This window comes from Labrus mixtus, chromosome 10, assembly GCF_963584025.1.
Source record: "Labrus mixtus chromosome 10, fLabMix1.1, whole genome shotgun sequence".
NCBI classification, from domain to species: Eukaryota; Metazoa; Chordata; class Actinopteri; order Labriformes; family Labridae; genus Labrus; species Labrus mixtus.
This window is the reverse complement of record NC_083621.1, coordinates 13,794,366-13,819,112: the sequence shown is the minus strand read 5'-3', so window position 1 is coordinate 13,819,112 and position 24,747 is coordinate 13,794,366. Positions and strand designations below refer to the sequence as shown.

General features: G+C 42.4%; 1 protein-coding gene across 1 annotated transcript; it reads right to left on the bottom strand.

Moving 5' to 3' along the window:
- Positions 1–564: 564 nt before the first annotated feature.
- Positions 565–23,826, bottom strand: apln (apelin). Its single transcript, XM_061048448.1, has 3 exons — positions 23,176–23,826; positions 7,976–8,148; positions 565–4,629 (listed from the first exon to the last, which is right to left on the bottom strand). The coding sequence occupies exons 1-2, from the start codon at positions 23,240–23,242 to the stop codon at positions 7,982–7,984; spliced, it is 234 nt and encodes a 77-aa protein (XP_060904431.1). The 5' UTR covers positions 23,243–23,826; the 3' UTR covers positions 565–4,629; positions 7,976–7,981.
- Positions 23,827–24,747: the final 921 nt, after the last annotated feature.

Sequence of the window (24,747 nt, the reverse complement as noted above, 5' to 3'; positions counted from 1 at the left end):
CATTTTTGTTTTAGTTAAAAGTCTTTGCAACCACAAGAAGGATTCCATTTTGGTATGGGTGGTTTTCAATGGCTGAATCCTAATGTGTCTGGTGATCATCAGTTATTTCATTAAGCCACACAAGCTGGGCTAAGTTTGTACTTCTCTAGTTAAATATCATGTTTCCATGGCAATTTTTCCCCCCTCTGGCATTTCAGAGGGTAAATCCAACTGATTTTGTTCATCCCTTGACTTTTCCTTGACGGATTTACATGGAAACAAGTGCCGACATTCATGTTGGCTGGAGAATAATTGCAATAACATTGGTGACCAACTAACCCTCTATCATTGTAATCATTTGCCAAAAAAAAAGACATGATGCATGGTTTTTCTTAAAATAAGATTTTAATATTACTTATTATCATAAAGATATATTTACACACTTTACAGAAATAGAAAATAAAAACACAAAGCTACGCATGAAAGGAAAAAATAAAATAAGTACTCCAAGAGCTAAAGCTTATCTTTTATAAATTAGAAACCAAAAGTTCAAATATGTACACAGTATTTCAACCATTTCTGATACACTTGTTTTATTTATTTATTTATGTCATTTATTTTTGCCCAGTTCAACATCAAAACAGAGACAGGGACTGTACATTTGGCCTGGTGAGTAATATGAGCACACACCATAAACAGAATATAAGTTTCAGGAGTAATACATCGTCTTTAAATGGTTTCTGCTTCAGACCTAGTAACACTGTTGCGATGGCGTGTCGAGCCTACAGACTGCATCTCTCCTCAGATTGTTCTTTGTGATCTTGGACACAGTGGTTACGTGGATGAAGAATGTGTCGTAGTCAAGGCAGGAGGGGCCTGTGCTATTCTGGGTGTAGGAGGTCTCATTTTGAGGCTCCCGGATAATGACAGATCTTAGTCATTTCCCACAAGGGATAAAATCTAGTTATCCTTTGGATTGCCCAGCTAGTGAGAATGTGTGAATGCATTGGATTGAATATCAGCCACTTGATCCTGCAGACACCCACTCTGAAGGCCAACATGTTACAGTTTGAGGGGCTTCACAAGGTAAAATCATGGAATGTGTTTCCATTTCCATTTTGAGAGAAATGGTTGGTTTGGTATCTATTTAAAGGATTTTTTTCTGGTAGAGAACTGAATGAAAATGGGATAAAGAAAACATAAAAACCTTGTGTTTTACTGTAACCTTTTAGGTGGATTTGGTAAACAGAGCTCAATAAAATAAGCTAATGTTTTAAAACCTGCCACCAGCTTCACCACTAGTATCTGTATCTCTGCTCATCCCCACTCCTTACACACTCCCAGCCAAATGCAGAACAAAAAGAACTAAACACAAAGGGGCAAGTTCTGAGAACAGACATTTTTCTACCAGGAAAACATGCTAACAAGTGCATAGGAACATTACTCAGGCCTTGTGATGGTCACAGAGAAGAGGAACTGGAGAGGAAACATTGACAGGATCGGAATCGTTTCTCTTGTGTAAGCCTTGCTGGAAAAGACCATTAAGGAAAATGGTTTTGCTCCCCGAGCATAATGTATTGGTTTACCATTTCAGTTTGAGCCTGGACGTGCTTGTCCTTCCACACCACAAGGCCCATTAACCTGATGTGCAGGGGAGGACTGTGGGCTATCATCAACAAGAAAAGAACGCCTGAAAGCTTTCACGTGTCCACGACATATTGTGCTGCAGACTACTTTTCTATTTTGTTACATCCACAAAAGATACAGTGTTTCATACTGTATTCAAAAAGTAAGCTTTGGACAACCAGCTAGACAAGAATCAGACAAAAAATTGTCACAATACACTGGAAAACCATTCCATATCAAGAGACTCTTGTTTTCAGGGTGTATTTTTCCAGCAGCATAATGGAATTGTAAAAGTGCAGCCTTGCAAACCCATACAGAGAAGTCTTGGAGCAAAGCCACGTCTATTTGTAGGGACTTAGTTTACACCGGAGGCTTTGGATCAGTGGGATTTTTGGCTTATGATTTTTTTGGATTCAACTGATAACCAGACCAAGATTAAAAAGAGTACTTTACATAAACACTGGTTTGCTCTGGTCTCTGAAAGGGCAGCATGGCTGGTGCAGATGGTGAGGATACATTCATGAAGAACAGTGCGGATACAGACGTTGCTCGGCTCCATAACAATAAGTTCTGGGAAGGGGAAATATTGATTTGAACCCCTTTGCTATGACCCAGTCTACTTCCAGCACCCCAACTCCTGCAGCTTTGAACTTCCATCCCCAGCCCATATCTTCTACTATCTTCCCCAATACTAATGACACATCCTGAGCAAAGCTGTCTCACTCCCAAGGAGCATTAATGAAATCTACATCTCTGTCTGAGAGGGTATGAAAAAATAATGGTGGAACTGAAATTATTACTCTTCACAGTGCCCTAGGATTTAATGCATTTTTAATCAAGCTGATCTTGGCTGGGTGGATTACCACTGTGATTTCAGATGCACTCTTAATAAAAGCTTCTCATGCTGGGTGTGAGAAGACTCTGCATTCTATTATAATATTTGCATGAGACATGGCGAGAGGGAAAGGTGTTGGAAACATGGGTTAACCTGCCAGTTGTTATGTGGTTGAATCTGACAGACTTGAAAAAGGAGTGTTTGCTGATTGAAGAGCAGTGGATTAAAATCAGATTTTCCCCCTAAAATCTCAACTAGGAAGCTGCTTCGCACACCTAATAAACAACAAACGAGGTGGCTGCTCTACAGGTTACAGTCCTAATATGTTACATGGTGACACACTGAATCAGCAGGGGGTTGAGGATTGGAAAGGTGGGGGAGGGTGTGGTTTCAGTCTAAGCCAATTTAACAATGAGCTCAGACTAAGTGGCCCCGGCCAGCCTTGGGGAGATCCATCTGAGAAAGATTAACTCCAGGATTTAATGAGTGTAATGATCAAAGCCACGACCACCTGTGCTGTGGAAGGGCAGACTAGAAAGGCAACTGTACCCAACATAATGCAGGGAAAGGATCACGTTGAGAAAAGGCTGAATACATGGCTATATTGGTGAATACATTAAGGGAGACTAAAAGATACAGTATATGAAAATATGCTCATATAAGCTTTAGATGTATTGTATGTTTGTGTTTTGTTAAATAAATGCACAAAATAGACTGCTCTAGTACAAGCCTCTATCACAGCACCCTGAGAAAAAAAAGAAATAAAACTACTTAAAGACAAAAATAAACATAAACAGTAATATATTCCAGTATGATGGAAAGGCATAGCATTTCGTAAGTGAAAGATGGCGGTCAAAGGGTCAAACCAGCCTTATGCTGAATATTTAAACAGCCAGAGCACTAGTGGTAGGCTGATTATAGTGGCATATTATCCGAGCTGACATTTGCTTTGAACTTCTTTTTGGTCTAATTTAACTGTCCTCTTCAATTTCTCTTTGCAGAAAATTTCAAATGCATAATGTGTCAGTGTATCAAGACTTCAAACAAGAGGTAATGTGTTTCTCCCTAACCTTTGTTTCCTTCGTTCCTGGCAGCATTGTGGAGAAGGTTATTATTTGGCACTTCATTAAAAGGCAAGGCGGCCTGTCGGTGGAGCAGACTGCCCCTGCCAGTTAACAGTCGTGTAGAGCAGCTGCGCACGGCAGCAGTGTGGTGAGAAGGCTGAGGATTGGGGACGGGATTGGGATTCTGGGGTCAAAGGACTCATCCAAGGTGGGACATGTTACAGTAACCTTGAGTGTGTGATTAAACCCCCCCTAAGGTGTTAATGAGTTCAGAAACACCAGATTAGCTTTGGATAAAAGAATGAAAGAATAATTCTTTAAACTGATTGTTTTGATATTATGGACTCTCTTTTTAGTCCAACTTTCCTTTGCATGTGGACATATTGTCATGAGGAGGTACAAGCACCATTAATAATGATAATTAAGCAATGGTTATAATATCACGATATTCTTCTCTTCCTTTTCAAACGGCTATGTACTGTTCAAGTGCAGGAATCCAGAGTTTCACAAGTGAACTTAATATTTGCTTTTGACAACTATTAAACCTGACACTGCCTTTCTGTATAATCAGCGCCCTACCCCAGCAAAGCTGTTAAGTAGCTACACAGCAATGAAATCGGTGGCTGCAGTAACCTTGGATCTGAGAGATGGGAATACCACACCGTGGAGAAGCAACAGATGCTTTAAGACTCAGATTGTTTCAACCGAGCTCCCTCTCCACCACATGTCATGCAAAGTGTGTGAGTAATTCAGGGAGATCACCATGATTGGGCTCTATTATGTAAATCATAGAAAAATTAAAAAAAAAATGCTTGGGAAGAAGACAGACATAGATAAGTATTGAGGGAGTGAGGGAAAGAGAAAGAGAGAGACAGAGAAATAGAGTCTGATAGCTCAGGCCCCCCCCACCCCCACCCCCCTTCCCGGGCCCCCATTTCCTCCTAGAGCTGAGGGTGAGCGGCTTGTCCTGATTTTTTTGTGTGGACAAAGTTGCTTGAAGAACCAGCAGGTGCTATGGACATCACTCTTCAGGCTGGGCAAGCTTAGGCCCCTTGTTGCAAGGCCCCCCAAGGCAAAGGAAGAGCATAGAAATCAGAACCTGGGGAAGGGCGCTCAAAGCAGTGCCTGAAAAACAAAAAAACAAAAACAGAGAAAAAACTACCATGAGATCATGTTTTTTTGTTTCCTAAAAGTTCTGCAGACATTTCTCTCAACTCCAATACGGATGCCCCTCAGTGAGCGTCACAAGAGCTTTCTCTTTGCCATAGCGCTGCGTTATCTTGCCTTTGAAAGCAGTGAAAGAAAAAGGTTACTTCAGACATGTTCCAACCAGATTTTAAGGTCTTTGCTAGAAAAGTGCAGCACATGGTAAGAAAAACAATCGTACAGTATAACTAGCTGTCGAACACAAGCGCAACATTATGTTTACTCGAAGGCTTGCAGCACTCCTTAACAATGGGGAAATCTTTCATCTTTCTGCCTTTTATCTCCTGTACTCTGTGATCATTTCTCAAGATTTTGAATGAGCAGTGCAGTATTCTTTCCTGCATGACAACAAGGAGCTTTCACAGATAAGAGTCTGGTTTTGTTTCAGGATGGCATATTTCTGTAGACATGTAATCCCTGAGAACCATTGTGTGGTTTATCTTATCTAGTTTAAGTTGTGTTGTTGTTGTTGTTTGTTGTCTTCCTTTCTTTTCATTTGGGTCTACGGGATGACCTCAACCCCTTGATGTCATACCACACAACATAGTGAGAGTGTAGGAGAAGATCCAGGCCATCTCCACATTGTTTTGATGGGGGAAAAAAACCTTCAGAAGACTCATTCACTGAGCTCTCCCATACTCAGGGTCTCACAGGGGTTTCATAAATTGCCTGTGGCTTAAAATCTGTAATATCCTGTCGTCCTTTAGACTGTCACTGGCATGGCTTAGATCTAAGAGATGTTACAGCACTTTCGGATCCGAGATGCTCAAAGCGGATGACCCCAGTCGCCATCTTTCTTCCCAGCCATCTGGGATGTGTAATGATTAAAAGTCGAGCTTTGCCTCAGGTTTGTCAGGGAGTAAATGATGAGCTGATTTGGACACTGGAAGTGGAAGATGTTGCTAAATAGCAGAGTTTTTGGAAAAGTTGACCTTGACAAGTAAATCTCTTCTTCAACAGCGCAGCAGTTAAGTTAAGTTAAGATCAGTTATGACAAATCCACAAGATCTGTCTCTCTACGAGTCTCTCAAGCCCTCAGCTGGAAGTCTCCGTTGAACTCTTCCTTTGATCAAACAAAATGCATCTCCAGCTCTTTCCAGAGGTGTTTTTTTCAATCATCTGCTCAAAGCAAAGAAGAGCTGGATAAGTGAGGTGGATGGATAGGAAGAACAGAGCATTTTAAGATATCACAGGATGGACAGATGCAAAATATCAGGTTTTGTGAAGGGCTTTGGTCAGAATACATCATGCTGAGGCGAAAAGCAAGCCTGGGCTAAACTGGCATGGTTATGAAAAACCCTTGACAGAGATCAAACTATGCGGAAGGATAAGAGGAGCTGGAAGCAGGAAGTGCACACAAATAGGGAAATCTTCAGCATGTTTGGTTTAAGTGGTGTCTGCGGAGACAGCATTGTGACTCACTGAGCCGTTCACTTTTACTGAGCTTCACAACTTCCTGAAGCTCCCCATATTGTGTGGCCAGCACTCTGGCACTGAGCACTAAACAGCTCTGACCACTCAACTCACAGAGAGGATTCTCACTTTTTACTGGCAGACCGAGGAAATCGGGGGTATTGAAAGCAGGATTGAAGTGAAAAGAAAATGTAACCCTTTAAAAGATAACAATCCAAATTTCGCCAAGGATTGTAAAAAAAATTTCAGACCTATACAAAGAAAAGGCTTCCAATCATTTATAGCTTTGATCTTTTTTTTTTCCGTTTTAACTGATTCACCATGCTTTCACACTCTTTGGCTGCAGCCTCTCCATACTATGGCTTTAATCTATGGAGACCCTCTGCAGGTCAGTGCTGTATAGTCGTCACCTCCTGCAGGGATATTGTGTCGTGTTGAGTTTTCCTGTCTCTCAAATAGTCTGGAGGAGAAGTGTGAAGGGATTCGACTCTTCTTAAAGCACGGACATAACTGAACTGATTTTGCCTCTCATTCACAAAGCTGGGCTAATATTTGAAAGTTCAATGAGAGCTTCAATTTATATTTAATTACTGTAAGTTTGATCATGTCTTTCAATTAGTCAAGAGTGTCTTTCAGATTTTCAATGGAGGTTGATCTGTCTTTACTACAATACAGAGAGTATGTTTTGGTTCGGCGAAAACCAAACTGTCAGGTGATAAGCAAAATATTATCTCTAATTTTGGATGAAAGAGATTTCACACAAAGCCTTGTTTGACTTGACAGCAAGCCAAACAAACCTTAGAGAGGTGAGTGGTGCCTCAAGGAAACCTTACTCTCCAAAGTATTATCTTTAGGAGAATGGTTTTAATTACCTTCATCAGGTAGAGAGAAATGATGTTTGCTTGGTAATTGACTCAAAGTTTAGGTTTCTAAGTATAGCTGTCTCCCATATGAGGAAAAAGATGACGTAGCTTTAAAACAACCTAGCATGCTGCTTGCTGATAGGCTTGGTGGAAAAAAAACAGCAACTCAAAAGGCATCAGCTTAAAGAAACCTTCTCCTTCCACAAAACTTAATGGGGACATATCTCTAGTTGCCATTTTCGTCATTAGCAAGATAATCCACTCTGCTTCGGTATCATCACAACATCTTGTGCTAACAGGGCAAGCAAAGGATGTGATGCGATAATCTGCCTGTTTGCTGTCTCTGCTGGTTATTCTTGTGCTTTGAGCTCATGAGATTGAGTATCGAACTAGTATTTCTATGATATGCAGGTTGGACACCACAACTTCATCCGGGCATCATCGTCATCTTTTTTTGTCAAATTACTTCCAGACATCACTATTCCTGGTCACAGCTGACATGGGGCATCTACCACTAACTGAGTTGAACTATAGTATCCTAAAACAACACGTGGGCAGGTGTGCTAGTGGTGAAATATTACTCGAAAAATGACGTCAACAAGTATTCGAGTAATCAAGTAATCGTACCCATCCTAAGTTACCAGGGTCTTCAGTATTCCAGTAAGAGTGTGAGTTTCCTATTCATCATCCAAAACATCAGAATCGATTCTGCCAACCGAGCATTTTTCAGACTTAACAGGCATCTTTTAAATGGCTCCCACTATTGTCAGCACTTATTTAATTAAACTATGGGAAAAGCTTTTGCTCAACGTAGCTCTGACTTGACAGAAAGTTGGTCTAACCTAGCAAAGATATACACAAACTTTTCCACTGAATCTGTTGAAAGTCTTTTATTGTGTAAAACGGGCATTTTTTATGACAGGTTTAATGGCATGCTTCGCTGAACAAAACCAAATGAGCCATTTCACCCACGACTCCCAGAAACTCACCTTGCTCTAGAATGGCATAGGCCCCTTGTGGGAAAGACGTGGCCGTGGGCGTCTCCTCTTCCAGCCGGCTGGTCTGTGGGTCTGACCACCCCTCGCAGGGTTTTGCTGGACCATTTTTCTCACTGTAGGCGCATCTTCAAGCTCTCTGCCATGCTCTGTGGAGGCCATGGGACCTGGAGGACACACAAAGACGAGAGACCGATTAGATACCCTCAAATTAACCTCTCAGGTAAACAGTATTTCACAGCCTCTTCTCAACCTGAGTATCACATTTTGACTGTTTATCAGTGCAGACAGTAAATGATTCAAAGAGGGATCACCGTAGTAAATAAGGAAGAAACCTGAGGCATGTATAGATAAGTGTGTGTGTGGGCCCCCTTTAGCCCACCCACTATTGTAGTTCATCAATTCAGTGTGTTTGAACCACAGAACAGCAGATAGACGAAGCCCTGGCTGAAGTGAGGAAACCCCAAACCCTCGTGTCTCATGTCTCTGTCACTCTCCCTAGAGATTACAAACTCTGGCACACATTGTGGAGGTGAATCCTGTTGCAGTGTTTGATCAAAGATTACAGATGAGTTGAATAGCGTTGCGTCTCTAAGAGAATGTGTGTGAATGTTTAAGGTGTGTGTGAGTGCACGTGCTTGAGAGTGATCCCAGATGTTCTCAGTCATCTCTCAATAAGTGTGGCCTGATCCCCTTAAGCCTCTCTTTTCCAAATGGGCTGGTCCACCTTAAGTGTTTCTATGACCTTTCCACCTATCAGAAACTGAAAGACCTCCACATGGAGGTTCTATGAAGACAGCTTTTGCAGTTATGCCATTATAGCATATTTAACAAGGGTGATCTCTCACACTACTTCCAGTTATATAGTCTAATAAAATGTAAGTAATAGCAGAGCAGGACTTTTTATTTGGGAACGTAAAAGTGTTTTAATATCTCACTGAGGATTGAGTGTATGTAACACATGTGTATGGACATATTTTACATCTTAAATTAACAAGGCAGTGACAAACCCTCATTTACCTGACTTAAAATGTGTCTACCTTCACTGAAATGGAGATGTGGATGTGTTTTAATGGGGAATTAAGGGTAGTCTATTCATTGACTTTCATAACATTTGAAGTACTCCCAAAAACAAATTTCAAAAGTCAAAATTAAAGAAGTAGAGTCTGAGTTATCTTTACTATTTGGTCCATGGTATAGGTTAGACTGTGAAAACACTTAAGACATTCAAGCCAGCACCAAACAAGATAATTATGGTTATATAACTGTTTTACAGGCCAAATGAATAAACTGAAGGAACCATTTAAAAATGCTCCTTCCTTTTTTTAAACTTAATAATAAGTTATGTGATCCGCTCTGCATTTCTAAGTCTTACTCAATGCAAAAATGAACCCTTTTCCTCAAATGAAACTACAAATCTACACTGGTTACTTTCCTTCAAAAAGCTGATTGGCATTACTCACATGGGGTCATGACACTTGTCCCCTCTCCTCAGAGACACTGTTACCATTTTTAGAATTGCCAGGAAAATAACCTTCCTTGGCTTTGCAAGGACTCCCGTTAGGACACAGCTTAAGATAAGTCAGCCAGCCGACGGCAGAGGTTTGAGAAAGCAGACAGTATACTGAGGACACCAGATGAGCAGCTTACAAAAGCCATTATGACATTTCGTGCCCCGGTTCCTTTAGATGATTTTACCAGTCCGTGTATTTAAATGTGGCTGAATGGTAACACTAATGGCTGTTATATGAACAAGGTGCAGTTGTGCCCCTGAGAATGTCACCTCTTTGAAACGATAAAACTCAAAAAAACCCTCAGCCGTCTCTAAAAGGCAAGATCAATTTTCTTGAATAGAGGGCAGCTTTCTTCAAGAGCAGAATTCAAAAAGCCATTAGAGGAAAGGCAATTGTCGACCTTCAGCTGTGGCATATTGAAGACATTTTCAAAAGAACAACTTTCGATTGGTTAAGAGAAAAAAACAGAAAGGTTCCTAGCCTTCAGGTTTAAATAATGGGGAACTGCAAAGCAGAGCCACTGTAGACGGCTTGTTGAATGTTTTCAATGTATATCCCTGAAACGCCAGACATCTCAAGTTCTATTTCCACACTAATCTTCTTCCGCAAGCACATTACACAGTGAATTTGTGGGCGAACAGTGGGCTAATTCATTTGCAGCAGGGAAAGTCTCTGTTGCATATTTCCGCATCTAAAGCCCATCTTTGCCCCTAGGAGCACTAATCTGCACATTATCCCTTTGTTATTGTTGCAGATACACAGTGAATGAAGGACGCTGACACATTCTGGAGGCATTCAGCTCATTTCTTGCAAATCCAGGGGGGTTGAATGTTAATGCACTCCCTGTTTGAGAATAGTTTTTAGGGGCCCTGCTTCATTTAACCGCCAAAACACTGTTAAGTAGCAGAACACACAGAAAAACAAGGCTGCATTCTTTGTGTATGGGGGGTTGTTTTTGCTGTTTGGAATGGTCACAGTACACGATGGGAGGACAATTCTGACATGTTTCATTTGGTATCATCTCAAAATATTTATATTTTATACGTTTTTTGTTGATTGGTCCTAAAAGTGTAAGTGTAAGTTTCATAAACCGTCTGACGCAGCCTCCAAAGTTGGAAAGATGTAGGGGACGGGTTTTCAGACACTGAACTCTAACTACACTGTTTGACAAGCGCTTATTTTAAAGCATCCTGACACCTTAAATGTCTCAGTGATAGTTGCAATAACTACAGTGTTACACAGCTCTCAACTGCAGGTGATGTTTAGTGACTGGCTAGTCCTAAAGGTGCTGCAAACACATGCACTGAGTCACACTGCTCACACTGCAATGCATGATGGTAAAGTAATTGTACTTTGGCTCACACAACTCATCTGGTGTTCCTCTCTGGTTGGCTCAGGCTGTCATAACCCAGGTCCATAATGAGACAATTTAGATGTCTCCTGCCATTGCAAGCTGTCAGCCACCGCTCGGAGAACATCTCAGGATTCTCCTGACAAATCACGACCCATCCAATCTAGCTACAGGATAGAAAAGTGTAATGAAAGCTGCTAAAAATAAGTCGGGCCCCAGCGATAACAGTGGCAGTATAGATTAACTCCTGTATCCTGTAGAGAAAGCATCGATGTGTGACAGATATGAAATACAGCAACAGCTAGCTTTGTATCTCTACCCATGTGTAGTGGACCTCGTATAGATTGAAAGAAGCTGCTGTATCAGGATAAGACCTTTTGATTGTTTCTGTTGCAGGGCCATTATTGGATAATGCGTATTCCATCTCCATAAACAAAGATACCTCAGATATCTCATTGCTCTGAAATTGGATCCAGCCTCTGGAGTATCTCGTTTGATCTTTTCCCATGAGATGTTCCCATGTTTACGTTGCAGAAGTAAACCAGTTGCATAGCAGGAAAACATATGTCCAACAATAATTAGTGTCTTATCTCTACTACTGATGACCTTGGAGCCCCAGTTTTGCTGTCTTTCCACCAAATCCCAACACTTCTTCACCCACCAGGTAATTCCCTAATTAAAGTTTAATAACAGGGGAATTTCAGGAATGTCTGGTTATTGCTATTGCTTCTGCCAGCGCTTCCTACAAAAAGAGGAAGAGAAGGAGAGAATGGCTGGTTTGGAAAGTGGTTAAGTTTAACTGCTATGTTTTTAAGGTGAAGGATATCATTTGAATGTTAAAGAACTCCCTTGAAAAATGCCAGATTTTCAGCATGATCATACAAAAAGCAGAGCAGACTCTTGCTAGATTGACTGACATGGGTGCAAAAACAGGAAGGGGATGTTTTCTGAGGGTGACCTTTTTCACTGAGAAAGCAGATGCTTTTCAGGCCCCTAATGTTTTGCATGCATCTATATCGGAGGTATAGCTAACTATTAGACCTTCCCATCAGCTCCTGGAGAAAAGGACGATTTTGCTATCGTTTTAGTAACATACCAGGCTGTCTTTTCTGCAACAGCTAACTTCTGGCCAACACTAAAATAAAACACAGCTTTGGAGAGCCAAAGCAAGAATTGATTCCTTGAAACCTGCAAAAAAAAAAAGTAAGCAACCAGTCTGTGATGGGAGAGTTTGCCCTTGCCTCTTTGGAACCTTTTCAACTGGGTACCTTGGAAATAACAGTAAAATGTGTGAATGATTGTTGTACAAAGCCAAACCCTTGAGAGCTAGAAGTGGTCAGGCATTGAACAGAGTAATTGACAGTGTCACAGAGTGTCTTGTGCTAATAGATGCTCCCTAATTCCTTGTCCTAGTTTCACCACCACCCTAAGGTGATGTCTGTTTTGTTTTGTTTTTAAATGGAAGCTCTTCATCTTATTATGGTCCAGCAGAAAGTGGAATACTGACAGCTTATCCCTGTTGATCCTGCAAGAGTTCATCAGAGGAGCCTGGAGAGATATATATCTTCCAGCACTTGTCCATCCAGTCAGGGAAGAGAAATGACCGTCCTCTGGGTTAATGCCAAGTTCATCAGCTGCCCTCATGGCTGCCAAGAGCAAACTGTATATTACAGCGCTATGTGTCAATGCAGGAACACAGACAGCATGGCAAATGGGCCAGAGCGGCTTATTGATAGTTGTAAAGCTGATTTGTGTGTATTGCCTGCCAAAACAACCACATAACAAATGTCTGCACTTGTAAATGCAGCCCCAGCATAATGGTTTTTCTGCCACGAGGAAATAAGGGATCAAACTATAGCAGCCTGTGAGTTAAGCTATAGCAACAAGTACGTACAGGCCTGTGTTTATGGTTTAGAAACTGTTGCATTAAAGATGAACACCCACAGTCAAGCGTGGCCACCCAAATTTAATCCCTGCTGCGTTTCATTTTCTCTGTGTCGCTGCGGATTGATCTGCTGTTCTTGAATCCTATCTGTTTGTTTACTCTTCTTGCTCATCACTCACAGTCACAACGATTATTAATCAGTTGCATGAAATCTCATTGATCCATTTTCTCGGTTGGCTCAAAACATTCCATCTCTCCTCTGTTTCACCGCTGTCCTTACATCGCTTGACTGACACCCCTGCGTCATAAATCTCACCCAGTGGTGTTTGTATGACTGTGTTTTGATGTGTCAACAAACAGCTGGGACAATGGGAATTGTTCGGGATTGAAAAGAAACGATAAGAATGACACTTTGGGCCCATGTAGGATTCTGCTTCATTTAGGCACTGACAACCTCAGAATGCCTGGAAACAAGAAAAATCTGTGTGCTCATGTCTTGTTTGCTTTGGCCATAGACTCTGGACTTTATCCCATTCAGACAGATTTCATTGGGTGTGATTCAGGTTAGGCCAACCACAACTGTTTAGTGGACTGGAGTGTAGTTCAGTCTTTTTGTACACATCTAAGACTGCTTCCTCTCATGTAAAATGTTCTGAATCCACTGTCATGTTACCATTAACTGAACAGTCACTTAATCTACACATTATAATAGTTTACTTCTAAATCTAGGCATAACAAACATCAGTGTTTTATGCTGAACTAAGCAATAGGAATATGATGTTAGTTCTCACAACCCAGCCTAGCAGCACATCCTATAATCACAAGTTTAGTTGCTCTGATTTCTTGTAGCAGCCGGATGCATGGTTTGTGCTAATGCTAACATGCCAATATATAATGAATAGGCATGAGAGAGGAAAAAGTATGTATATATATAATGTATAATAACATTGTTTACTGATGTGATATGTGAACGGTATAAAGTGCAATAAATAAACAAACGTTAGAGAGTTCATGTTAGCTACAACTCACATTTTCTGTCTATCTGTTGTCCTTAATGTTTGACACAATCCCTGTGTTGGCAACAAGTCCCTCCTGAAACCAAAGTAAATCCAAAAAGACGATTCTTATGACCACATATTTGAACCAGTTAATCCAAGGGTAACTCATAGCTTACTTGAGTATCATTATGCCCAGCCCTTCATCCAATAGGTTACATTTGTGCATACTGAGTTCAAGCATTTGCTTGTACATAAAGTAATTAGCCATATATATTGTAACAAATTTAGACCGCGATTTGTTTATTGTGAATGCTCATATTGCTTATGGGCAGCAGGAGCTCAGTCTGTAGAGACTTGGGTTGGGAACCGGAGGGTCATTGGTTCGAGTCCTGGTGGGGACCAAAGTATGGAAGATGGTCTGGTTACTGGAGAGGTTCCTGAGTAGAGCAGATGGGCCCTTAAGCAAGTCACTGTACCCATTCCCTGTGCAGCAGACCCACTCTAACGTCTCTCCATTAATGCATGTCAATAGGTCCTGTTTGTGCATTCTGTTATTCCGGGGCCTATGTGTGTGCCAGGCATTCAGCAGAATTTCCCCTCTGGGATTCAAAGGTGTGTTAAAAAATTAAACTCCTAGCTATAAGCACAATAATTGCTGTAAATTTGACTCCAATTCTTTCTTTCTCTGTCTTTTCTTAATTATGTGTCACACTGACATACTGTAAGTACGTCAAAGCCTTTCCTTAACAACATATCTTAAAATGATGTTGGATTGGATTTTAATTGCAAAAATAACCCAAAGACAACCATGACAGTATTTTCTCGACATGAATAGCAATTGAAGGTGACAGCCTTTTTTTGTGTGTCTAAATGTGAGGTAGTTTAGCTCATTATGTGTGTGTATAATCCGTAAGGGAAACAAAAAAAATATTTGTGTTAGTGTGAGAGAGGAAGAATAAATACCCTGGTGTGTGTAGCCATGGTTATTACCATGACGTTGAAGGAGGAGGCCTGCTGTCTCCTCCGTGTGCCTCCCTCCTTCATTCACTTAAAGCTGCTTAGGCTAACGATCCCTCTAGCATGCCATTACCACAGACATACTAACCCACACAGCCAGACAGAGACATGTCAGGGGCAGAGATGCGTCCCGCTGCACAAGCACATGAGGGGATCAGTACTATTTAGCCAAGGGTGAGATATGTTAATTGTGGCAGATAGAAGCCAAACATTCTATTAACCTAGAAAAAGCCCCAGCAATGCTATAGCATCAAACTGGGGATTTGCTAGCTGTCTGATAGCCTCCCCACACATTCATTCTGCACATATGGAACTGTGCCTAAATAAGGAGGCAGCCCCTTGTTGTTTAGCTCACACAATCCAACAGTTAGTGTCGGAAATGCTGCTTATCGCTTGCCTACCAGTAAGTCTGAGCCTTGGCAGAAACTGGTACCAATTGCTTGCCGACTTTCAGACCACGTTACCATGGCAGCCACCATGAAAGGCGCTCAGTTTAGAGCAAAAAGAATGACATTGTCAGCTGATATTGGACAGGTTCTCATTTTACAAATTTCACTGCACACAGGCTGAATTCAGTCATCTGATTGTGTGTGTGATAATTGTATCCTGCCCTGTGGACTCTTGGCCGCTGAGTATTCCTCTCGAGGGGGCTCGGAGGGGTCAGTGTTTGGTTGTAAGCTCTATCTCTTTATTTCTGTCTTGGACTGTTTGATATGCAGCATTGTTGTTCTGTGATAATGCTATGCTTGTGGCTTTGTTAAAGGCTGTCTTTGTCTATAAAACCTCCAGTGAGGAAACCAAAGTGCATGAAAAGTTGCTCCTAATACTGCAGCTTTTAAATATAACCCTCTGTCCTCCCTCTGAAATCAAGACCCCCCACCTCCACTGAAGGTTCACAACAAATTAAAAACAAACTCTGCACCCCCATAGTTTATGGATTTCTACAGATGTCCCTTTGAGTCAGCCAGCTGCCTGTAAAGAGTGGTGCTTTCTCTGCTCCTGAATTAAAGAGTGTATGAAATGATGAGGTGTGAGACTGCGTTCTGTGCTATGATCAGAGCGCTGTGAGTTCAAAGGGCCGGCAGCAGCTAATGAAGCCACTGACTCCCCTCAACACTTGACTGCCTGTCGTTTAATTCACTAACCCACTCAAGTTGAAGGGGTGAATTTGTGGCTACAAGGTTACTGCAGGTTCAAGCCTACTGAACATTAGCAGTCAGAGATACAAACATAAAATCACTGCAAGGAAAGCTTTCTTATCGTGTTTTTTCCTCAAGGAGTGTCAGAAAAGGCTCAGGGCAGGAGATATGCTGGTGTGACTGTTTCCGCAAACAGCGGTAGGCTAAATCTCTGCGCATGGCAGGTACAGTTGGTAGGTGAGGTACCAACCGATGCCCTAATCTCTAGAGATTGCATGTCAAGGGCAAAGGGATCCTGAAATCATCCGTTACCATGGGCACGCTTATCAGATGTGAAACACTGCCCCCTCCCTCTCCTGTATCATCACTCCCCCCCCCCCCCCCCCCCCCCCCCCCCCCCTCCAGCTGTGAACCTGCATGCTTTTTCCCATCTGAGGTGTGGGAGAAAGAGGGAGACAGAAAGAGAGAGAGAGAGGGAAACGTCACTGTGCAGGGTTCACTGCAGCTTCTAATGCCTGAGGGGACCATCACTTTTTCCCATAGCGCACACAGTACTATTAAAGGAAAGAGCAGCAACATTGCATCAGACTGTTACAACCACACTAAATAATACAACAATAGCTCTGACACTTAGATCAGCCTCAGCACAAGGTACCTTCATGTGCAGTCACTATTTGAGATATATGGCAAATACATGCAAATTCACATGTAAAAAAAAAATGCTGTAAGCAGCCGTTATTGTTAGGTATGGCTTCTGACAAAACTTACCAAATGTGTAAAATAAAATCTCAGTTACTAATTTGAATAGTCTAATAACAGCCGCTTTCTGGGAAAAATTCATTTTGACATCAGAATTTTCCAAAACTATTAAATGACCACATCAACATGATAGCTTCAATAGTAGAGGTGATTTCAGCCAATATGCAATATTAAACAGCACAACCTATTATACTGTAGCATGGAGGTCAAAATCTAAAATATTAATGAGTAGTACTACTGAGACACAGAGTCAAACTAAGGAGCAGTTTTATTATAACAGTGTGATTTGTTTTGATTGTTCAATTATTCTTGCTATTAAGTACACATTGAAAGATGTATGAAACTGTCTGCTACAACAGAGTTGTTTTGTTTAATACTGTAGCATATTACATATGGTGTGCAGGAAAACACCTTTGGCTAAAGGATACGCAATGAAACATAGAAAGCCACTCTACAATACAGCAGACGCTTATGTCCAAAGCAAAGTACATCTGAGACTACGGGCAACACAAGCAAGGATCTAGAGAGGAGGAAACAACGTCAGAAAGCTTTAAGCTTTAAGCTTTAAGTCCGATCAGACACAGCTGCTGACAGGCAGTGCACAACGGATTTTATTTTTATATGTATAAAATAAAAAAGATTATGAGAATTCTTATCAGCATCAAAACTATTCTAAGTATCATCATTGTCCTCATCAATATCATCATCAATATCATCGTCTTCATTGTTAGTCCGGTCACTATCCTTAAAATGCAAACACTCCGTCTTTAGCTTTTTCTTAAAGGAGCAACGGGACTGTTTTTTTGGCCCTCTGTGTTTATGAAGTTTTCATCAGCTGTTAGGATTAACTTTTTGCCTGAAGTGGATGCATGTTTATAAAATCCAAATAGTGTTTTGCCTTTGCATTTCTCCAACATCTGTTCATGTTCACAGGCCGTGAGTGCAGGGCGGCATCTCCTGAACAGTGTGTGAAACTGAGGGACAAACTCAGCGGCCCGGTCCTGATCTAGGGGGAGCCTCATGCTTACAGTGAGTGAAAGATCATTTGATTAACCAACATTTCAGCTCAGACCTGTATGTTTGACATAGTATCCCAGGGACAACAACATTTGTGATCAAAGACAGAGCTATTGTGATGAATAATGTATGAGTGAAGGGCCCCAGTGGAAGTGATTTCACGATTTCATATGTTTCCTTAAAGGCGAGAACAAGAGGTGAATGAGAGTTTTAAACAGAAGAGGTGCACCAAAAACATCTTATAGTTCTGTGAAAATAAAGTGACATGCACATTCCTTTGCCTTACGCTTGGGATTTAAGCAGATCCCAGTGGGGGCGTCACTAAATGAACCCAAGATCTACTAAGTCCCTCTACAGCATCCACGATTGCCCCAATCTTCACAGAGAAATCCCTTGTCTGACTTAGAAAAGCCTAACAACAGCCAGCTGTGCAGCACTCTCAGCCTTACATTTATTATATCTATGAACCATGATGGTGACTATAGAGCTTTGAAGTTAATGATTACAATACTTACTAACCATATCTATTTGATTCACTTCTTCTCCTTCATACTTTTATTGCTGCTGAAGCATGAATTTCTACCACAAATGACTCATCCAAAGCAATAAACAGACGTCATATTTCCCATTCTTGCTTCCTAAAAATTGAGCATGAAAGTAATTAAAGCACCTGCATTCTTAAAGACCGCAATATTTATTCTGCGGTCTGGCAGCCCGTTAAAATACGTGTGTACTCAGATCTTGATCAGGAATCTGATCTGCCTGGGCTACCGCAATAAATGCAACACTTAATGTTCAGAAAGAGAGCCATAAATCACTTTAATATTGGACAATGGTTGAAAACAGAGCAGGTTTTGAAAATATCTGGCTCCAATTAAGTTGTAAGGAGCGCCCCAGGCCTGAGGATAGGGTCTGGTGATCACATGAGTTCTGGTTAACACAGGACCCCCACTCCCTAACCCCCCCAAAAAACCCTACCTAAACCTCAAGGTTGCAACCTCAAAACTTAAAGGGGGGTCTGGACTCCACTTACACAAGGAATCAGAATGGAGTCAGAATTTAATTTACAAGTAACTTAGCACATTTAGCTGAACAGACCACTTTACAGCCGAAAAACGTAATTATTCCACACATGAAATTGATGAAGACAGACAAGATGACCAGCTGTGACTCCTTTCACCACAGAAAGCTTACGCAAACTTTCAACTCTTAGATAGCCCCGCTTCCTATCCAGCCTTTCATATTTCTGTCCCTGTAGCCTGACTTTTACTCCCCCTTTGCTTCTTTTTTTCCAATTCATTGCATCAACTCTCATGGGAGGATCTAAGTGAGTAGATTTATTCATTCAAAGAGTTCTGAATTACATTACAGCAGCCCGGCAGTCATGTGCCAAAGTCTTCCAGCAGCTGAGTTCTCAAGGGAGAGTTAGCCCAAAGGTTAGCCTTATATCCCTACCAAATGAGTTATGATTTCTCACAAAATCTCTTCCACTACTCCCACCTACTCCAAAGCAATTGTTGGTGCCATTCTAAGCGCTTACGTTGGCTGATATTATACAGATGTGAAGTGGTTTATCACAGTAAACCTCATCTTTGAAACCAACAGCTACACTAAGGATCTCATTATGAGTCCTTTAGGGGTCGGCAAGATGAAAAACCCCTTCACAGTTTAGATTGGGAAATTATTAATAGATAATACAACTTCACGTAAATATCAGTTTTTTTGACTAAACAAACAATTAAAAACCCTGGTACATTAAAATACATGATCCGATTGATGCAAAATAGTTTTACTGAAAAATCACACATTGTTCCTGCCCGGTAACAGCCACACACAGTTCCAAGATGGTTCCCCCCACCGCTATAGTCCCTCTAGTTATCCCTTATCCGTTTGATTGAGCTAAACTGATCGTATTAGTTCTTATATTGGATATAATTTAGAAATACTGCAACTTACTTACAGCCATTCTGCCAACATTTTGACCCCTAAGTAGTTCTCTTTCAATCAAGTGGGAGACACTCATTTTGTAGTCACCATTTGCAGCTCGTTATTACAATCGGAACAATATAAAGTGAATATGGTCCATTACGACCAGAAATATTAACAGATAAGCTGTGACAGCATTCACAGAAACCAGGCCACATTGTTGTTATGCTTCTATTTATGCTAACAGAGACTTAACAAGAGCCAAATTAACAGGATGGCAACAAATCATTCTTTACTTAATTGCAAAACACAACTTGTGGGTTTTTTAAGTGTTTGTGAGTGGTCTGTGTGTGTGCGTGTGTGTGTGCGTGTGTGTGTGTGTGTGTTGTCTGCAGAACTATACTATTGCTGCAGGCTGCTAGCTCTATTTGCTCGTAATGCTGCATGAAGAGGAAATCCAGGTTCTTCATGAGAAGGTTTTCATCCAACCCTGTGTGTGTGTGTGTGTGTGTGTGTGTGTGTGTGTGTGTGTGTGTGTGTGTGTGTGTGTGTGTGTGTGTTTGACATAAACCCAGCTGGTGCTCACAGGTTCCTGTGTCTTAAAGAAAAAGGAAAAGGCCCTGCAATCCTCCATAATCCCGTAATAACCTTCCTACTGCTCCCCCTTTGACACAACTGTTTGCCCGCTGTTATTATGTTATGCTGGGACATCTGGAAAAGTTTAGCTGCTTTTGTTCTCGCCCCCTCGCAGTAATCACGTCCACAAGCACAGACACCTTCCATACATAAGAAAACCTGGGGATTATGATTTAAAGCTTCCTAGTTACAGCTGGTTAAGATCGTTTTATGTTGTTAACAAAACAATCGAACCTAGCGTGGTGGCGTTATATGCCTCTAGGTGTCTTAATGAGTAGCTGCGTTTACTGTAGAGAGCTCCTCTTTTTGGCTTGACTTGGACCTGTAACACTTGGATGAGCATCTGAGCGACTTCAGTACAGTATATATGCATGATGGTGCCACAGAGCAGCCAGCCCCAACAATACATCAAAGTTTAATACGGAATAATAGCACTGCTGACAGCTCTCATAAAATCCTTCCCAGGCAGATGATTTCTCTGCCAGATAACAGCTCAGATCTGGGCCTTACGCCCCGCTAACACACAGACAACGGGCTCACCTGTTCAACGCAGGCCTTACGATTACACCTACTGTGCGTATGTGCACGCAAAGAGGTTTATGTGTGTGTGTGTGAGCCAGCTGCTATTGTTTTTATCCTGCACATCACTGGCGGAAAATTGGCAGGTCGTTTCAATGCTGGAGAAGAATGAAATGGAGCTTTGATGTCCTTTTAGCAGGCTGTGACAGACACAAGACTGTTTTGAGAATAAAGACTGTTTATGTACCAGTCTGAAGAGTTACACAGGGAAGAAGAAGAGTGATCGGCCTCGGGATGAATTATGGATACCACATGTCTAAAGCTAGAGCCCACTCTTGAGCCAGAGTGCTTTTCAAGGATGGGTAATTGAAGTGTGCTGCTAAAGGAACTAATATTACATAGAGAAAGCCTGAGCAGCTCTTTCACTCTACTGTACTGTATATTGTAAGCAGCATTAGGCTATTAAGGTGAGTTGCCTGTTGCACTCGGAGTTGTTGCTAATATGCAAATACGTCCATGAATACAATCAAGACTCACACTTTCCCACCCTACTGTATACCAGTCAGGTTCAGTCCAATATTCATTGCTTCCTGCAAGTGCACACGCACTCCTCGTCTCACTCTTCGCATCTCTCTCTCTTCCTTCTCAGACACACATGTACACACACAGATGCATGAGTGAGAGAGAAGAAGCTCACTGAACTGGAAAAGCGTTTGTCTCAAGATGAAAGGCTTCACACCCACTGCCTACATGCGGAGCCGCTTCCGACACCTTCCCGCGACAGCGCATACTGTAGCAGAGGCTATGCAGACACACTCCAGCTAGCATCCCTCCCCACACCCATCAGCAACGCCGCAACACACTTGCATCTCTTCTTCCCTTTCACTCCCTTTCCCACCCTTCCTCTCTGTCAATGGAGCGCTCATACTACAGTAGCAGCCCGGGGACAGGAAGGCACATTAGCGGCGTGACTTGAACAGCGTTGAGAAGGATAAGCTCCCATGAAAGGCTTGAGGCACAGCAGCCTTGTGTTCACCGTTGCTGGTGTAGCACAGTGGGCTCTCAGGCGTGGAACATGCTTAGCCACACGCAGGGCGTGAAAAACGACACTGACCATGATGCTAGATAATTGCTTCCCATTTACTCATGTGCTGAGAGCCCCAGACGAAAATAGCATGTCGCTGAGGAAATGTGCTGGGAAGTATGGGAACTGTGAGTGCTGTGGCCATGGATCGATTCGCAGAGTGGACAGCATCCTGCAAGCATATAGTCTACACAGCATCTCACTAACATAGTCTCTACAGCACCTACAGCACCTAGCAACATATAGCCTTACAGCATCATTGAGATTATATCCCCATCTTCCTGGATGTAGTGCACATAGCATTGCAAAACCCCAGCCTATAAAGCTAAAGTCTAGTCTTCAATGTTTATTAAATACAAGCACAGCCTCTGTCTGTGTGTCTTCTTATCTGCTGTAGTTGGTGGTTAGGTGATAATCCAAAGAATGGTCCAGACATTTACACAGGCCTAACTGTTGTTTTTTCACACCACAGTGTTACCTGCATCACATCTGCAGACTGCCCTTAGCTCTCCAAACTAGAACCCCCCGGCCACATTTCTCAGAACCCCTCTATTCTCATCAGCCCTGCGCGATAACATGCCCTGTCCCTGTAATAATGGTCTGAAGTTAATGTTTTTGCTCCAAATATGAGCCATTGAGGTCCAATCTGGATGTTATATGTAGTCCAACAAAGGCTCCAGAGACGCAGCAGTACTTTACGGAAATTTACTGTGACAAGGCATCAAGACTGAGCCCCACAGGAGACCAACCATGCATCTGGGATCTGTGTTCCCCTCATCGATGCGTACAACAATTTCAGTCCTCCTTATCATCACTACAGGAGGCACTCACGCACATATAGGTGCTATGTTGCCCTGCTGCACAATCACAGTCATGTAATAATCATATAGCACTCGGGTCAGATGAAATACATCAAGCCATAAATTAATCAGATTCACGCCACCTTGCTGAACATGTGCCATGCATATCTTACATTTCATAACAGCCACAACAGTCACACATACACACAGCATATCCATCACTCAGAATTAGCTCCACAACAAATACCTGCTACTTCATCTTACAAGCTTACATCAAGGTAAGGTAGGGAAGCAAATCATCAATCTAATCTAGAAACACATCTAAAAGCTGAGGCAGTGCAATAACTAGATGGTATAACCACTGCAGTGCAGTACTGTATACAGCCAGGTACTGATATTCCTGCCTTTTAGAGCCCACACAAGGCTAACCATGCTGGGTAACTGATCAACTACAGCTGCCTGCACGAGCCAAGCAGGCAAACACAGAGAGAAATGGAAAGCGGAGGTAAAGAGAGGACCAGCATCGAGGCTGGCCGCTCCTGTACTCACCAGCACTGGCAGAACACAGCAGAGACACCAAGAGCACAATCACCAGCGTCAGGATCTTCACATTCATTTCTGCACTCCCCTCTGGCTCTCCGCTAGTCACTCGCTGATATACTGTAGTGCTGTGTGTGTGTGTTTGTTAGTGTGTGTGTGTGTGTGTGTGTATGTGTGTGTGTGGATGGGAGGGAGGGAGAGAGTGAGAGAGAGAGAGAGAGAGAGGGAGGGAGAGAGAGAGAGGGGAAGAGAGAGCAGCTGAGCGAGCAAGAAGGAGAGAGAGAGACTGTTTGCTCCCCTGTGTGTGTGTTGGAAGTGAGTGTGTCAATTTGTGGGAATATGTGTGTGTGTGTGTGTGTGTGTGTGTGTATGGTGGCTCCCTGACTGTGCCTGTGTATTTGTCTAAATGCGTATTTGTATATCAGTGTGTGACAGCGCCACTCCAAGACTGAAGGCACGTCTTTATCTGAGCTCTCCCACGGAGGTGTGTGTGTGTGTGTGTGTGTGTGTGTGTGAGAGAATGTGCGTGTGTGTCTTTTCTTCTTCTGTCAGAGAAAAGGCAGCAAGAGCCAAGTTCAGTGGAGCTGTGAATGTGCTGCTGGAAGTCCGCTTGTAGATCTGACTGGCTGCCTGCGTGTGTGTCCCTGTGTATGTGTGAGTCCAGTTGGTCATGTGGCTTATGTATCATTGACTCTGAGGGTCACGGAAAAGCCCCCACGCCCCCACCCTCACCCTCACCCACCCTTCTCCACCCCTTTTCCACAAACATGCAAGTGCACACGGCTGAGGAAGTAGACAGAGAGCGGTAGCAAAAGGAGGGAGGGAGGGAGGGAAATGGGGGGAGTAGGAAGATGAAGGGGGGGGGGGGTGCATGAAGGTTTACGATAATACCCAAACAGATGCTCTTGTTGAAAAGTCTTTGAATTGCAAGCAGGGCCGCCTGCCAGGAGTCCAGGAATCAAAATACCAGCTTATTAGGGGAAGTGGATGAAAGAAGGGAAGGTGTGAGATGAGGTTCATGCTTTTCCTGCTTTTGTATCTCCACCAGCTGTATGAACCTTTCTTCCTCACTCTATTCTTTACCCACTGCGGCTCTGGTAGGCCCCATCTAGGTAAAGGTGCGGCTTAAATCATTCCTGCTGTTTGAAGTTTTAGCCCGTGACACTGGGAGTAACCGCAGGAAAAAACGTATCAGACTCTGCCCGATCGCTGCGCTCAAACCGTTTGTTCCGACGCCCCTGGAGTCATTTGTTTTATTTTGTTGCACACAGATTGTATTCTTTCCACGAACAAAGGCCGTAACATAATCACCACCCTGCGAGGCTATAAAATAAGACCGATTATTTATTTAATTTGTTTATCACACAATAAACAGGAAAGGTTGCATTTCTCGCAGTGAATTGTGAGAACTGTAAGCAGGCACAACAAGTTTCTTATCACGTGAAGCCATAGAGCAACATCAATGCGACGATTTCTGCATCCCCTCTTGAGAAGAAATTGTTGGAGGGCGATAAATTTTGTTTAAACTGCATGCATAAAAAAGAAGGAAACCATGAACTCCACCCTATTACGACATTTAAT